This window comes from Eptatretus burgeri, chromosome 4 (genome assembly GCF_056783735.1).
Source record: "Eptatretus burgeri isolate ZD-2024b chromosome 4, Ebu_testis_v1, whole genome shotgun sequence".
In the NCBI taxonomy this organism is placed as follows: domain Eukaryota; kingdom Metazoa; phylum Chordata; class Myxini; order Myxiniformes; family Myxinidae; genus Eptatretus; species Eptatretus burgeri.
Genome location: NC_140964.1, coordinates 85,228,727 through 85,246,160, shown reverse-complemented (window position 1 = coordinate 85,246,160; position 17,434 = coordinate 85,228,727). Strand labels below are relative to the sequence as shown.

At 47.4% G+C, this 17,434-nt stretch overlaps 2 protein-coding genes across 7 annotated transcripts in view; both read left to right on the top strand.

The window, feature by feature from the left end:
- Positions 1 to 1,539: 1,539 nt before the first annotated feature.
- On the top strand, positions 1,540 to 13,013 carry LOC147028586 (uncharacterized). Its single transcript, XM_085879138.1, has 2 exons — positions 1,540 to 3,254; positions 9,212 to 13,013. Exon 2 carries the CDS (start codon positions 9,828 to 9,830, stop codon positions 11,826 to 11,828), a length of 2,001 nt encoding a protein of 666 aa, XP_085735264.1. The 5' UTR covers positions 1,540 to 3,254; positions 9,212 to 9,827; the 3' UTR covers positions 11,829 to 13,013.
- Positions 13,014 to 13,645: 632 nt separating this feature from the next.
- ARMC3 (armadillo repeat containing 3) overlaps positions 13,646 to 17,434 on the top strand; it is a 69,939-nt gene continuing 66,150 nt past the window's right edge. For all 6 annotated transcript variants that reach the window (XM_085879132.1, XM_085879136.1, XM_085879134.1 and 3 more), the window contains exon 1: positions 13,646 to 13,954. In XM_085879132.1, coding sequence (XP_085735258.1) covers positions 13,907 to 13,954 — 48 coding nt within the window. In that variant the 5' untranslated portion in view covers positions 13,646 to 13,906. The remainder of the gene's footprint in view (positions 13,955 to 17,434) is intronic.

Here is a 17,434-nt window from a genome sequence, read left to right as displayed (position 1 = left end):
AATTGGTCCTTCAGTATTAATATATAGATAGATAGAAGATAGAAGATACAGTAAACGCCACTTTATAAATCCACAGTTATAAAATCCAGCCGCTGATTGTGACCAAAATGAGTTGGAACAGAATTTTACATCGAGAAATCCACCGTTTAATAAATCCACCTGCTTGGCACGTGCGCGGTCTCAACCTAAGCTTGATGTAGTATGCGCTGCCGCAGAGTGAAAAAAATATAAAAAAACAACAACAACAGCAACTGGTGACGGACTTCGAATCCCGCTGCCGCTCGAATCCCTCCGACCCCGAATCCCAATAGCCAAGGGAAGAAAGCGACGACCAACCCGAGCCGATGCCAACAGCGGCAGAGATGTGGATGGCACTCGCCAAATTGGACAGGGGATGCAGCTCTCAGGTTTTGCCCATCCAGATTTCCGCCACATGACGGATTCAATAAAGGAACATTTGCACAAAACCTTCCCTCCCAAGCAAGCGACCTTGGAGAGATTCTTTTGAACAATCCCCTTGTCACCGTTTGATAAATCAATGTTTTTGTAGCATAAATCAGTGTTTAACGACATTCGCTTTTTGTCTTATCTATCCAGTAGGTGGCTGAAAATAGGTTCTCCGCTTAATAAATCCAGCCGGTTAATAAATCCAAACGGCGTGGTCCCATGGTGGATTTATGAAGCGGTGTCTACTGTACAATGTTTCTTGTTACATTTTTTGTGTCAAATTCACATTCTGAGGTAGTCACCATGTGCAGAAGAGGATTTTACATTGCAGACACTATTTTTGAGGAGTGGAATTAGTAATTACACCTCTCAGCAGTAACGTTCTGACAACGGAAGTAATGGCGTCAGCGAATAACCGATGATGTCATGACGTCCTGACGCCTCTCAGCATTGACGTCACACGTTGCCATGTAAACGAAAAGTGTTTATTCTGCTTCAGAGTTGAAGTTTGACAATTGGCACGATGTGCGATGCACTCTGACAGGTACGAAGTTTCTTTCAGTCCAGGTCACAGTACCGAGAAAAACGTGACGCCACCGCTAGGAGGAGCACAAAATCGGTCCTTCAGTATTAATATATAGATAATGAAAAGGCATTTGATATGAGTGAGGAAAGTGGGAAAAAAACTTTATCGTTGAGAAATCATTGCGGCCTGTTCCAAGTCAATGCATGGTTGAGCAGGCCAAAAAAACATGGCGGCTTCAGACCCCAGCGAGGTGACTCACGAAATGCCTTAAGACCCCAGAGAGTGAGGTGGCTGAGGTTCGCCTGATGAATGATATAATTAAATAATGTCGTTAATTATCTTCAAAAGGGGTGTTTTAATTAACCCAAACACCCAATTTTCACTTTTGCACTTCCTTGGAGTTTTCTTAGTGTGCATGCAAAGTTTCAGGCTGCTCGGTTTTATAGTTTTGGAAGTATGGAAGAGACACACTCACACTCACGCACACACACACACGTATTAGTATAGAGAGCAAATACCACCTTTCACTTAGCTGATGGTAATACTAAAGGGGGAGGGAGAAAAAGAGGGGGGAAAGGGAGACAGAGGATGGAGGGGGAGTACAGAGTGGTGGGGGAAGGGAAGACAGTGTGAGGTGAGAGGAAGGGAAGGCAGACGTGTGGTGGAGCGTTAATGACGATTTATGCTGTTTCATCAAAATATTTTCTGCATAGAATAACAGTGAAGATGAAAACAAAATAATGTCTGAAATGCATTTTCTACCGGTCAGACTATAAACACGGCCTGGTGACAAACTCCTGTCCGGACACAACAAAGTCCTTCAGACAAACGAAAACAGGTCTCCACATATCACAAAAACTATTTCATTAACTTCCGCCATCGAAGATGGATGGAGGTTACTGTTTTCACCCCTGTCTGTTTGTTTGTTTGTTGTTTGTGAACAGTATTACGGAAAAACTCCTCGACGGATTTCGACGAAACTTGGTGGGGGATTTGGTATGGTCCAAGGATCATGCCATTAGATTTTGGACTCTGTCCAAAGTCCAATATGGCCGCGATGGCGGCCATTTGGAAAAAATATTTGAATTTTTGTTTTTGCATTTATACATGTTTTAAGTGATTTCCAACCCCCCCCCCCCCCAAAAAAAAATTGTTAGAGAGGAAAAAAAAATTGCAACTTTTTTTTCAAAAAAAATTCGATTTTATTTTTCAAAAATGTATCGGGCCCGATATGTTCTCGTGGATCAGGCACTGCGTGGCGGAGGTATGCGCTCCACCGAGTGCCCTTCTAGTTGTAAATACTTTACCCGTCCTTCAATCTGCGTACATATAGATACAGGGTAAACGGCTTAGCTCGGTTAAAGTAAATTTTCGGGGACAATTACAAGGGCTTATCACTCGGCTATTGCATGTGATTGGTGTTATGATGATATGCTAGGTGGTCATATTTTGGACCATTAGCTGTGTGTTAATCAGCTGTCGGGATTCAAACCTTGCTTGTAATTGTGTATTATTCAAACCTTGCTTACCTTGCTTTAAAATGTTGCTTTAAATGTTCCAGGCTACCAATGTTCTATTGCACCCACTGTTTTTGGACAGCGCCCAACTGTTTCTGTTTCTTGGAAACTAAGCTCTTATCACCCTTCCTGTTGCTCTGTGGTGGTGTGCCCTTAGTGTGACCTTGGAGAGAACTGTGGAACTGTTCCTTCAGTGTATGCTGCCCACACATTCCTATTCTCAGTGATCACCAGAGTTTTGCCTTTGTTATCAGCAGGTGCTAGTGAAGGAGTGTAGGAAGCTTGGAAAGTTGTTAGTTTGCAAGACTTGCATATCTGAGAGTTGTGTAGGCGGCTTGGAAACTGTTGGGCTGCATATCTGAGAATTGACCGATTCAACTTCCCCTAGGACCCCTAGGGAGGAGGGAAAGAAGCCCACTGCCACATTTATTTCTTTTATTTCTTTGTTTCTTTATCCCTTAGCATACACTTTTAGTCCACACCCAGTTTTGCTTTTGTGTGATTATATATGTGATGGTTTTGAAGCATATTCTCAATGTGATTCGGGGGAGCCTGACTGAAGGGTCACTGAGTCACATTCCGCATGCGTGTGGTCTTCGGAAATAAAACGTGTAATTCGAGGATCCTCATCTGACTCTGTCATCTTACTCGGCCGAGTGGAGAGTCATAACAATTGGCGACGAGGATGGGATTCGACTGATGCTGGCGGTGTGGACGGTGGGACTCCACTTGGTGTACAGCGATCGCAAGGGATCAGCTAAAAGGTACGTGACGATCGCACGTAGGGCACCTAAAATAGGGAACCCCAGTTAGGCGAGCACTGTACACTTGGTGGGTTGCGCCCTGCCGGACGCAGCTCCAGGATCTGCTCGAATCAAGAACTGTAACGGTAAACACATATGAGGTGATTCGAATGCGGTTTGTCTGAAGAGCACAAAGGGGGAGGGCTGTCAGGCAGTGTTTGTAGAGCCGGTAAGGGTCGAGGATAAAGGTATCCGTGTGAAATAAGGAGGAAACAGGTTGGAATCCTGTACCATAGAGAGGGAAGGTTAGAGGCCTTCATTGGGTTTGAGGCTATTAGGCGGCGGGTCGAAAGGGATCTCGGTCCCGGTGTAAAAGGAGAAACGATTTACAGCTATTAGGCGGCTGATTGAAAGGGATTTCGGTCCCGGTGTAAAAGGAGAAACGATTTACAGCTATTAGGCGGTTGATAAGATAAGAACAAAAGAATGGGGAATAAATCTTCAAAGAACGAGAAGATACCAAAAGGAACAACATTGAAAGTTATCAGTGACAAATATGGAATCGATAACGTAAAGGGAATACAGGACTGGGTGAAGTGGACCGCGGGAAGAAAAGATCCCTTTCCGCTGACTGGATCCTTAGATCCAAAGATATTAAACACAGTGAGTAATGCGCTGATAGAGGGCAAAGCAGGAGGCCCGAAACAAAGTGGACCACACTGGAAAGCATTGGCCGCGTGGCTAATGGAGTCGCAAGTCAAGACAGAGCATAGGCGACTCGGACTAGAAGGGACTGTGAACCAACGGAAAATACAAGACGAAGAACGACAAGGGAGACTAAAACAGGCGCTAGACCAGCTAACGGAAGTTAAGACACAGGGAGAGGACAAACAGAAGGAACTAGACCAAGTGTTAGTGCAGCTGACGGAGGTCAAGATACAGAGTGAGGAGAGACAGGAAAAGTTGAAGCAGGCGTTAGCACAGATAGCAGAAATCAACGACGACGTGAACCGAAAGACGACAACCCGACTTGGGACAACAAAAGGAATTTACCCCGTCTTAGAAGGGGACAGAGTAAAAGGAGGGACCGACATTCACCAGTTCCCCATGATGCAAGCAGCAGGGGGAGATTGGTTTTGGAGATCATGGACCCCACAAGACATTAGGGGAGTAAAAGCTAGCATGGAAGAATGTATAAAGAAAAACCCAAGAAGGGCAATTCAGATATTACACGACCAGATAAAAATGCAGGGGGCAACCAGGATAGACATAGGGTTTATCTGCACTGCTGTCCTGCCCAGTGCGGTTTGGAGCCGGCGCGCGGCAGCCTGGGGTGTCAAAATGGAAGGAGAAGAAGATACCACCTTAAACCGATATTACCCAGAGGGAGCCGACCGGGATGCACAGGCAGTGTACAGGGGAAGAGTACAAGCCCTGATGGAAGAACTTGCGACAGAGATGGCCCCAAGGGTAATGGATTTGCAGGCAATACAGGATGTCACACAGAATCCCAAGGAATCACCTGGGGAGTACAAGGCACGACTGTATGAGCAGATCGAACTGCACTCGGGATTTAATAACATCGCACAGACGCCCCTCCATTTCCTGAACACTATGTTTGTAGATGGACTGTGTGATGAAGTAAGGCGAGAGGTGAAGGCGGACATGCCAGGGTGGAAAACGGCTGAAGTAGATGCCGTGTTTGAAAGGGCAAGACAGGCTTGGCAGACTCTAAGAGAAGAGGAACGGAGAGGGAAGAAAGATACCAAAGCTCTAGTTGCAAGAAACCTCGAATTGAAAAGCCGTAAATACGAAGAGAGGGAAAGCAGGCCTCGCTGGGAAAATCCAGATTGGGAACCCCGGTATGAAGCCGAACGGGACCAGCGGAGACCTTGGAACCGAGAGAAGGAGCCGCAAAAACAGGGAGAATGCTTTATCTGCGGTCAATCCGGGCACTGGTTTCGGGACTGCCCGGCACCGCCTAAACAACGAGGCTGGGGCTCGCGGCCACCACAACAGCAAGAGAGACCAACGGCGCCCCCTAGAGAATATGAGAGGAGAAGGGAGACAGCAGGAAGAAACTATTGACATGAGGACACCGTGGTGGCTCCGCAAAGGGAAACGCGGAATGTAAGGGAATTGACCACGACCTTAAACGTAGAGGGGAGACAAGTAACATTCCTGGTAGATACAGGGGCCACCCGGTCAACACTAAAACAAGGAGAGATAAAGAACCTGCCACTCTCAGGCGAGTCAGTGAGTGTAGTGGGGGTTTCGGGACGGAGAGAGGATATCCCGATTTCGGACAAATTACGAATTGAAGTAGGTCCCCTGCGGGGAGAACATGCATTTTTGGTAGCCAAACACACCCCGATGAATTTGTTAGGAAGAGATTTGTTGTGCAGAATGGGATGTACCATAACATGCAAGCAAGACGGAGTCTTCATAGATGCTCCGCTGGCATTGCAAGAGGAAGTAATGACCCTCATGATGACCGAACTCGGACCGGTAGTCTATTGGTTGCGGGTTGTGTCACAAGAGGGGAGAGATAAACTGACTAGGGATTGGGAAAGTGCGAAAGGATTGCGGGACGTAGAGGAATGGTTGCGTGGCAACGACATTGAATTGAAAGAAGTGGAACTGCCTTTGCACTGTACGGTCTATTATGACGAAACAGGGCAGGATTTTGATTACTCGGATAGAGTACATGAAGAGTACACTACCACACGCACTTTAATGACAACCACTTTGTGGATCGGAAAAGAGGGAGCGGCAATGGAGGTGGAGCTAACCGCCAAGGAACGTGAGCTAATGAAGCACAGAGAAGGACTTACCCCGCACGTCTCAATGGCGGTCGGTAAAGGTCATAGTGCCGAAGAACTGGGAAGAATGCTGACCAGGTTGAGGTGTGCCTCGGAACCATCAGGAAGGGATAGTGAAACCCAGAGCACTTTACAGGCCAGTCGACGAGGGGATGGATGGAAGGTATGCTTACCTGATCAGATTTTGTCATGTATGCTAGAAAGACATGAGATGAACAGCGAAAGGCCACGCCGCCAGGCCAATAGGGAAACGAGAACGGAGGAAAGACTACAGGAAGTACCTGTTGAATTATGGACACGACATCCGAATGACGTGGGCAGAGTGCTAGCCGCAACGCCCGTGTCTATCCAGATAAAGGAGGGGGTACCCCTGCCTCGAGTGGCTCAATACCCGTTGCGCAAAGAGGCAATAGAAGGGATCGCTCCGGTGATAGCATCATTACGCGACCAGGGGGTGATAATACCTACTAAGAGCCAGTGTAACACACCAATCCTGCCGGTGGAGAAGCCCGGAGGAAACAAATGGAGGTTCGTACAAGATCTGCGGGCAGTGAATAAGTGTGTGAAAGCGTCCTTTCCCGTGGTGCCACACCCGGTTACGATACTGTCAGGGGTGCCGTCCACTGCGACGCACTTTTCCGTGGTAGACTTGTGCTCGGCGTTCTTTAGCATACCGCTAGCCAAAGAGTCGCAACACTTGTTTGCCTTCAGCTACGACGGACAACAATACACCTGGACTGTACTTCCGCAGGGGTTCTGCGATAGTCCAACGCTCTTCTCGCAGGCTCTGAAGGAGGACCTGGAAGACATAGAGCTCCCGGAAGGATCAGTCATGATACAATATGTGGACGACCTGTTGGTATGCTCGGACAATCAAACGAAATGTGAAACGGACACTGTAGCGTTGTTAACAGCTCTCGCCCGAAAGGGCCACAAAGTCAGCAAAGACAAATTACAGTTTTCGCAGCCAAGGGTGACGTATTTGGGACATATACTGGAACAGGGCCAGAGGAGCCTCGGAGCTGAACGGGTGGAGACAATCCTAGAGCACCCAAAACCCACTACATTGCGACAATTACGGCGGTTCCTCGGGATGACGGGGTACTGCCGGCAGTGGATCCCTGATTATGCAGTTAGGGCACGATCACTGTACGACATGGTAAAGGAGGCAGAGGGGGATAAGATCTCCTGGACAAATGGTGCGGACAAAGACTTTGAAACATTGAAGCAGGCCTTATCAAAAGCACCAGCATTGGGGCTACCGAACTATGATCTTCCCTTCACCCTATTCGTCCATGAAAGAGGAGGGTTCGCCCAAGCGGTGCTGACGCAAGAACACGGAGGAAAGAATAGGCCGATTGCGTACTACAGTAGTCATTTGGACTCGGTCGCCGCCGCCTATCCTGGGTGCTTACGGGCAGTAGCGGCAACGCAATACGCAGTAACCGCAACAGCGACGCTGGTTTTGGGTTCTCCGCTGACCGTGAAGGTGCCGCATGATGTGGCGGCGCTGATACGGCAAAATAAGACACAACATATATCAGCGGCACGAGCAGTTCAACATGATTTGGTGCTGTTGCAGGCAACTAATATAACGATCGAAAGATGTTCGCCACTGAACCCAGCCTCCCTAATGCCAACGGGCGATGAGGGAGAGGCACATGTGTGCGAACGAGTGCTGGTGGAAGAGACAAAGGCTAGGCGTGACCTACAGGAAGCCCCGATCGAGAATGCGGAGTTAGAACTGTTCGTGGATGGAGCGGCGAGGAAGAACCGATGGGGAAAAACCATCGCTAGCTTTGCAGTATGCACCGCAAGCGCCACCTTGAGGAAACAATTGTTACCAAAGGGATTTTCAGCCCAACAAGCTGAGCTGGAAGCGTTGATATGCGGGTGTGAGCTGGGTGCGGGTAAGACATTGAACATATACACAGATTCTAGGTATGCCTGGGGCATCTTACATGACTCCGCTGCCATTTGGGCCTTGCGTGGCTTTAAGACGTCCTCAGGGAAGGTTATCCGACACGGGGACCTGATCAAACGACTGATACGAGCAGCACAAGAGCCGCAGCAGATTGCAGTGATTAAATGCAAAGCTCACACAGGAGGAACAGATGAAGTGTCAAAAGGCAATGAAAGAGCAGATTTAGCGGCAAAAGCAGTGCTCGATGAGGAGGAGGCGAACCCACAACCAACGACCGAACTTTACGTGGAGCAAATGGTAGACGGTCCGCAAACGCAAGAACAGCTGAAGGACCTGCAGGTCTCCGCAACTATGGAAGAACAGGAATCATGGAGGGTGAAGGAGGGGGCAAAGCAAAACACACATGGAGTATGGGTGGATGAGCGAAATAGACCATTTGTACCCCGGATATTGCTACCGTGGCTCGCTCTCACTGCACATGCGCAGGGCCATATGGGAATAAAAGGAGTGACGGAAATTATTCGTCAAACCTGGAATGCCCCAGGTGTAACAACAGCAGCAACAGAGGTGGTTAGCAATTGTGCGACCTGTGGTAGACATAACAGGAAGCATGCTGCCAAGAAACGAGGAGCGCACGCACCCCCGTCTGGACCGTTTCAACACCTTCAGATGGATTTTATAAAAATGCCGGCATACAAACATCACCAATATGTGCTGGTAATCGTGGATATGTTTTCTAAGTGGGTAGAGGCCTTTGCCACGACCAATCAGGAAGCTGATACAGTGGCCAAACTACTTTTACAGGAAGTAATTCCGCGATTTGGGATTCCAACACGACTATCCTCGGACCAAGGAGGGTCTTTCACGGCAAAAGTAATGGAAAAGGTGGCCGAAGGCTTGGGTATCAACCAGAAACTACACTGTCCGTACCACCCTCAGTCAGCAGGGGCGGTAGAAAGAGAGAATCAAACCCTAAAGCAGACGCTTTCCAAACTCTGCGAGGGCCAGTCAATGCCCTGGCCAGACGTGCTGCGATAGCGCTCATGAAAATGCGGGCAACAAATAATGCCACAAGGGGGCTCTCGCCCCACGAAATAATAACAGGACGTCCTATACAGTTACCGGTCTCGGCTCCGCCAGATATGGGAGATTGGGATTTGGCATGTATGACTGACGGAATGATGAACTATTGCAGAACACTCACTGCTACCATTAGGGCTTTTCACTCACAGGTACAAGAAGCATTGCCGATACCTGCTGGAGACCCGTTACATGATTTCCAACCTGCTGAACGAGTTTGGGTGAAAGAGTTCCTGCGGAAAGACGCCCTGCAACCCAAGTGGACAGGACCCTACACTGTACTTTTGACCACGCTCTCGGCCGTCAAAGTGAGGGGTAAGAGTGCATGGATACACCACTCACACTGTAAACGAGCACCCAAGGAGGCCGCCGAAACTAGGGAACCCGAGGAGGTAACCCCAGCAGAGGTTCCGGCAGTGTCCGATTCAGTCTTTTACCGGGATAGTGAAGACGACGATGAGGGGGAAGACGTGATATCTCTACAGAGACCCCCTCCACCGCCACCAAACCAAGACGGGGCTGGCCCAGCAGGACAGGGTGAGATAGTACAGGGAGACCCACTGCAGGCAGAGCCAGGCGCCCCGCCGGACCCGGGACCTGAAAACGTAGACAACAGGGATCCTGAAAGACCAGCGCGAGAACCAAACGCTCCGCCAGACGTGGAGCCGGAACCTGGGCCGGACACCCTGCCAAACGTGGAACAGGCAGGTTTAGGTGACAACAACATTGTAATACAGGAAACAGCGACAGGACCTTTGACGACACAACATGCAACTCCTGGTGCTAACGCTGCTCCTGTGCGAGGGCGGCCTGTCACTAGGCAGCAAACCGACAGCCTTAGACCCCGAGAACCATACACGCCTCCTACACCTCGACCACGAAAGGGGAAACAGGAGTGAGTTAGCAACTTCTTTACAGCGAAGCAGGACAGAAGTACCTAGAGAGGCGGCAGCAAGCAAATATGCAAATTTTGGGACAACCCATAACAAGGAGTTAGACACAGTAAGAGTCTTTTCAGTTAACCGCACCCAACCTTTTTCGTCAATGATTCCACACCCAATGGACATAAAGGCACCGCTGCTCCGACCTCAACAACTCATAGAAATACTCTGCATCCTAGCAGATGGGTCTAGTGACCTGGTAGAACGACACAAGGAACTTAAGGCCATCATATGGTACTACGAGATTGCGGGGCGGGATCTCTTGGTAGCTCGACAAATAAAGAAAACACAGAGAGGACAAAAGGGATCCTATAACCGACAAGGATATGAATGGGGCCAGCATGCAAGTCTGATAACTAGAATTCCACAAGTGCCAGATGACACCCAGTTGGCATACTATTGCCGCGTTCTATTGAGCAACCAAACAGCACAGAGTAATTGGATACACTTTGATGTACGCAGACAGGGGCCGCCGACAAGGCCCCCGAATACCTTTGTAGCCCTAACCACAGAGATAGCAAACATTGAGAACCGGAGTGAGTGCTGGGTGTGCTTTAAACCACCATCTGGCCTCGTGACCGGACTTCCTCTTTTCGTACTACCATTAACCATCTTCAATCATGTAACCGGACCAGTAGAAGGACTCGAAGCTAAGACCTCAGCCCGTGGTTATACACAACGGGTCTATGCAGGGAAGAATCCGAGTGCTAATGTAATGGTGGTGCCATCTCCCCTATGGGTAGAAAACACCAGGGGAGCGGTCTGTTTTACGGGACAGGGAGCAAACAGAATGGGGAAGTCAGAGTGTGAGATTCAACTTCCCCTCCCGGAATCAACTGACCAGGAAGTCATCGCTGTTAACCCGGACACCCAGGTAGAGGAGCAAGTAACATTCACAATAAAAGCAGCCTTACACCATGACAACGGAATGATCCCGCCAAAAGGTGTTCACTTGGTCTGCGGGGACAAGGCTTACCCCTACCTACCAAAAGGGTGGGAAGGGAGTTGTTATTTAGCTTCAGTATTTCCGGACAGCAGGATTAAGACCACTTTTTACCCTACCCCTGCACCACCACGGCATCGACGCAGCGCATCAGAGACAGGGGATCCAGAGGGATGGGCCGGTGTATCAGCGCGCTTGGGGGTTATCAAAGGCACCTGGTGGGAGAAGGCTCTTGGCTTTTTCATGCCACATGCCGGTACTACTATTAATAGCATTAGGCGAGATGAGCTTTCGCAAGTTTTGGAATATTTAGGTAATGTAACCATGGCTTACTATACAGAATTAACAGATATGTTAGTATCAATGCGCGCTATGGTAATGCAGAACAGAGTAGCTCTAGACATGCTTCAAGCAGAGCAAGGAGGGGTATGCGGGATGATTGAAGGAGAATGTTGCGTCTGGATTCCGGACCCAAAGGACATAACTAATCGTGCGGTGACCCGAATTAAAAAGGTGGTGGAAGTTCTCACAAGCAATCGAGTGGAACGTGAGGAAGGTTATGCATGGTGGAAGTCGATCTTCCAGGGCTGGGGAGTTTGGTTGTTGCGTCTAATAGGGTCAGTACTTTTAATCACTGTGGTGGTAATTTTTGGGGTGTTTCTAATCAAACTTCTCATTACCATTTGTTTGAAGAAGTGCTGCGCAGCGTCACCCCTCACCCAGGCCATTATAATAATTAACAGCGAACTCTCTGTTGAGGACGACTCGGCCAGTAATGGGGAGGGGGACAACCAGGGCCTTCAGGGGGAACCCCACTTAGACGTCATACACGTGGACCTAGGCCAAGGTCTACAACCATTCCTCTTTGTTGAAGCAGATAACTAACCCAGGAGAGAGTGCGTGTTGTTTTGCCTTCCAGTGCAAGATGTGACTCCTGCGCTGGACGAGCTTACACCCGTGCCTTGAGTACTACTTTTGCTACTTGCTTATGTATAATTGTTTAAACAATAGTATTACCACTGCTGCTAACATAAAACAGTATTACATGTTAATATGGTGTGGACTTAGCATCAAATTCGTATACTGCAGCTTAAACGGGAGGCATGTGGCAGTGGGTAGGACAGAAAGGGGGAAGACAATGGTAACGGAAGCTAACCTGAACCACCGGCAGTTGGGGACTTCTCATTTGGAGAATGTTGATGGCTATCCACGGCATTCGTAAATCCCGTTTGGCAGGCGCGGGGGCCTAGGGGTAGCTGCTACAGGAACCAAATAGGGGTCCACTCGGTTGGTGAGTATCAGGTGTGGCTGGGTATGGTCAAAATATGACCAAGGAGGGAAACTGTTATGATGATATGCTAGGTGGTCATATTTTGGACCATTAGCTGTGTGTTAATCAGCTGTCGGGATTCAAACCTTGCTTGTAATTGTGTATTATTCAAACCTTGCTTACCTTGCTTTAAAATGATGCTTTAAATGTTCCAGGCTACCAATGTTCTATAGCACCCACTGTTTTTGGACAGCGCCCAACTGTTTCTGTTTCTTGGAAACTAAGCTCTTATCACCCTTCCTGTTGCTCTGTGGTGGTGTGCCCTTAGTGCGACCTTGGAGAGAACTGTGGAACTGTTCCTTCAGTGTATGCTGCCCACACATTCCTATTCTCAGTGATCACCAGAGTTTTGCCTTTGTTATCAGCAGGTGCTAGTGAAGGAGTGTAGGAAGCTTGGAAAGTTGTTAGTTTGCAAGACTTGCATATCTGAGAGTTGTGTAGGCGGCTTGGAAACTGTTGGGTTGCATATCTGAGAATTGACCGATTCAACTTCCCCTAGGGCCCCTAGGGAGGAGGGAAAGAAGCCCACTGCCACATTTATTTCTTTTATTTCTTTGTTTCTTTATCCCTTAGCATACACTTTTAGTCCACACCCAGTTTTGCTTTTGTGTGATTATATATGTGATGGTTTTGAAGCATATTCTCAATGTGATTCGGGGGAGCCTGACTGAAGGGTCACTGAGTCACATTCCGCATGCGTGTGGTCTTCGGAAATAAAACGTGTAATTCGAGGATCCTCATCTGACTCTGTCATCTTACTCGGCCGAGTGGAGAGTCATAACAATTGGATCCCAGCGAGAAGGTCATTTGGACCATCGGGATTCGTTTGCGATCGTCAGTTGGATCGATTTGGGGGTGGACCGTCCTCGAGACCCTTTCCCACGAAAAGCAAAAGTGATCGACAAACGCAAACCTAAAAAGCTACAACTTCCATCTCATGAAAAAGATATTAATTATGAATACAAAAAGTAAAAGATTATTTAATTGTGTTGCTATGACCACCAACCGTATGCACGATCTTTCCCCCCATCGTTGAAACCGGAAGCTCTGCATTCAATAAACGGACGTTGAACGAATAAATTCGCGCCATTTCCCTCAACGATTGATCGGCACGATCCGCGAACGCGGCAGCGATCAGAGAGCATGCGAAGAAGAAGAAGAAGACGAAGTGGAAGAAGAAGAATAGAAGAGGAGAAGAAGAAGAAGAAGAAGACGAAGTGGAAGAAGAGAAGAAGAAAGGAAGAATACGAAGAAGAAGAAGAATAGGAAGAGAAGAAGAAGAAGAGAAGAGGAGAAGAAGAAGAAGACGAAGTGGAAGAGAGAAGAAGAAGAGGAAGAATACGAAGAAGAAGAAGAAGAAGAAGAAGAAAAGAAGAAGAAGAAGAAGAAGAAGACGAAGTGGAAGAAGAAGAATAAGACGAAGTGGAGGAAGAAGAAGACGAAGAAGACGAAGTGGAAGAAGAAGAGAAGAAGAAGAAGAAGAAGACGAAGTGGAAGAAGAAGAGAAGAAGAAGAAGAAGAAGACGAAGTGGAAGAAAAAGAAGAGAAGAAGAAGAAGAATAATAAGAAGAAGATGAATCAGAGAAAGAAGTATAGGAAGAAGAAGATTTGGTGACCACAGACGATTAAAACGATGAGTGTGAAGAAAGAAGTTAGCGAAGCTCTTCCTCGTGAAGAAATGGTTTGTGGAAATGGGCAAATGGGACGACAACGTGTAAAAGATGGCGTTGGGTCGTCGGAATGACGTATTACTGAAGAAGTTCTCTCACCTTTTAAACATGTTAAAATATTAGGGTGATTAAAAACACATCGCTTCGACGACCAACACATATATAATGCACCTCAGATGTCTTTATCATGTGTTGAACTGATATCATGTCGTCATTGCTCGACATCGGTTGATCCTCAACATTTATCCTCGGATCAGATTTAGGACCATTTAATATTACCGTCTGGCGAATGAAATGGGAAGACGAAACGATAATAAATAAACAAATATATAAATACACTCTTTATTCGACGATATTCACTCGAGAGTTTTGAGTGCATGGAAGAGGAGGAGTGTGTTCCGTTAGAAAGCGGCTTGCTTGATTCAAAGCGCTGAAGGAAACACTCCAACGGAACGGAGTGCTCGACACCGCCAAACAACACGGCAGTTTCCATGGAAACCATGCTGTCGTGGCAGTGGTACTCGAACAAATGTAATCCAGGCCGTCGTTTTCAGTTTTACCTGATCCTCTAATGACAACTTCATCAAACGAACTTACTGGCTTAACAGCGGCTACAGAGTACGAGGAAGAGCGAGAGAAAGATAAACATATGGCGAGTCAGAAGATGTCTAAACTCTAAAGGGAGGAAGATTTTTAAGGTTCCAAGTGATTTAAAGGTCTAAAGTGTATGTTCCAATCGTAGTTAGGGTCTAAGGAGTTTAAAAAGGTCTTAATTAAGGTGTATAAGGGTCTATGGAGGGTTTAGACTTGAGAGAGTCTCAAGGGGTCTGGAGGTCGAGAGTCGTCAAATGATGTAAATTCTTAAAGGCGTCAAAAGGGTCTAAATGTCAAAAGAGTCTCAAAAACGTCTAATGGGTACAAGTGTTAGGGTGGTGGGCTTGGGATCCTGGGCTCCTGAGTTCAAATCCCACTCGGCTGTTGAATTAATACCAGGTGGGGTTGACTGCCTGTCATCCTTTTGAGGTCGGCAAAATGAGTGCCAACTTGCTGGTATCCTGTGTCAGAGTGGCGACCCGTCCAGGATTGTACCCAATAGCCAAGGAGACTGTTTCGGCAGCACCAACGCTCTGCATAGAGTATGGTCCCAATGGATGGAATTGGGAATTGGCTTCCGGTTCTGGGTTTGGAGCGTTAGCAGGTCTCCTTCAGGGCTCTCTGCTGACGATCTCAAAGTTAAGTTTCCGGTCGTTATCTGTCCCGTTTTAACTGTTCATTTTCTCACCTGCATGTTACTGTGTGTTCCTAGTTCGGTTGTTTCAAAAATCATGCTATTTTGTGAGTTTACGTCAACCTTGTCTTACCGAGTGCTTGAGGCCTACCCATCGTTCCCCTCGTGTACGATCGTGTTTATTTGTATTTTCTCCCCATGACCTTCAATTTCTATCTTTCCCACTTTCCCAACGTCCCCCATCTCTCCCAAATAAAAACTATTTCTTGTCTTAAATTAAAAAAACAACCTTTCTCCTTGCACACTCACAAGGCTCGATTCTTCTTCTTCTTCTTATGAATCCTCTTCTTCTTCCTCCTGCCGGCACACCATCTTTATTCCACTGAGCTGACCCTCTCTTGCCATTACCTTCACGATTTTTTCCGATCTACAACGTTCCATTCCCGAATCTTACCTGTTCTTCAAAAATACATCAAAAAATAATAATCTTCCTTGTATCCTTTCGATCTCTACACCTGAAACCACGTGTCTCTCTCTACTCTTCCGGGTACTTTTCATCGACCCAGCAGCTTCACACTGCGTTTACCGTCCAAATTCACCACACACTTCCACAATTTTACTTCAACCTTCCCTTTTCCAAATGTTACGCAATTCTTATTTAAAATAAATAATTTCACTTTTGACGATATACCTCCCAGAGACAAGTGCTTCTTCCATAACCACGTGATCTGTTTAGAACCCCTGCGTTTATCGATCCAATTTCACCATTCACCTCATGCTTTTTTCTACAACACTTCCATGACCGAATCTGATGAAACTCTCTCAAACAATAATAAAAATAATAATAATAATAACAATAAAAAGGATCTCTCATAATGCTTCAACTTCCTCTTTCACATGTGTGGTACTCTTTACTTTATCATAATGCACTACTCTTCGACTGTTTAAACAGACTGCTCTCAATTCGACCTCTCCTTCATACCTTGCCTAAAAAATCCAACAGTTACAGCGTTTCTTCTCTCCATTCTATGAACTCACCTTTATTGCATCCATCAAGAAATGTGTTTAATCGCATCTCTGACCTAAAACTTTTTAAAATCCCAGTTTGCTATGAATGAATGTTCGCATTCCATCAACCATTCTTTTTTTCCATTTTCAGTGCCAACTCACCCCTCTCACCCCTCACTCTCAAAGCAACCATCCCACTCTTCTCCCCCAAAGCCTCCCTCTCACCTCTCTCAAAAACTCCCCCCTCGCCTTTCTCCCACCATTTACCCCCCTCACTCATCCTTCTCAAAGTTGCTCCCCCTCTCTTCCACAATGCTGCCTCCTTCCACTGCCCTCTCACCTCCATCTCTTCACTCCACCTTCTCAAATCCTCAACTGCCTTCTTCCCCCTCTCTTGTCCCCCCTCTCGCCCAGCAACACAGAGCCTTTTCTCCTCCTCATCCGGCCCCTCCACGAGCTATTCTGCAATCCCCCACACTCCTTCAACAACCCTCCTTACCCCCCCCCTCATCCCTTGTCCTACCCTCCCCCTCCCCTCCCACCCCCTACACCCAAATCCTCCTCCCCTACCTCTTCATTAACAGTGTGAACCTCAAATATCCGGGGCCTTCGCTCAAACATTTCAGATCTTTCCATACGGGTTGCCACTGACAAACCAGACATAATCTGCCTAACAGAAACTTTCCTCCCCCAAGACGTGTCTGACTCCAAAGTATCTCTCCCTGGTTACTCCCTCCTCCTGTATGACAGACCTGAGCCTCGTCCTGGTGGAGGAGTTGCTCTCTTCATCAAAGACTCCATTCCTCACTCTTCATGCACTGCCCCCACTCCCCCACACCCCCAGGAATACGTCTGGCTACGGCTTCCCCTCCACTCCTACCTCATGTTTATATGTGTACTGTACCGTCCACCTAATAGTGATGACTCCATCTACACCTCACTATCCGAAAACATGGACCAACTTCTATCTAATCATCCAAACTCTCTCTTCCTCATATGTGGCGACTTCAATTGTCATCATGCCAGTTGGCTACGTGTGAGTACCTCTCTCACCTGTCATGGTACTTCAGAAAAAGCTTTCTGTGACTCATTGGGACTGACTCAATCGGTAAACTTCCCGACCCGGATCTCAACCAATGGTACTCCATCTCTTCTGGATCCGATTTTGACAAATTTCCCTGATAATATCTGCTGCTCTTCCTCCGCTGCAATCGGTTCTTCTGACCACGTCTTTGTCAAAGTGGACATCTTTCTG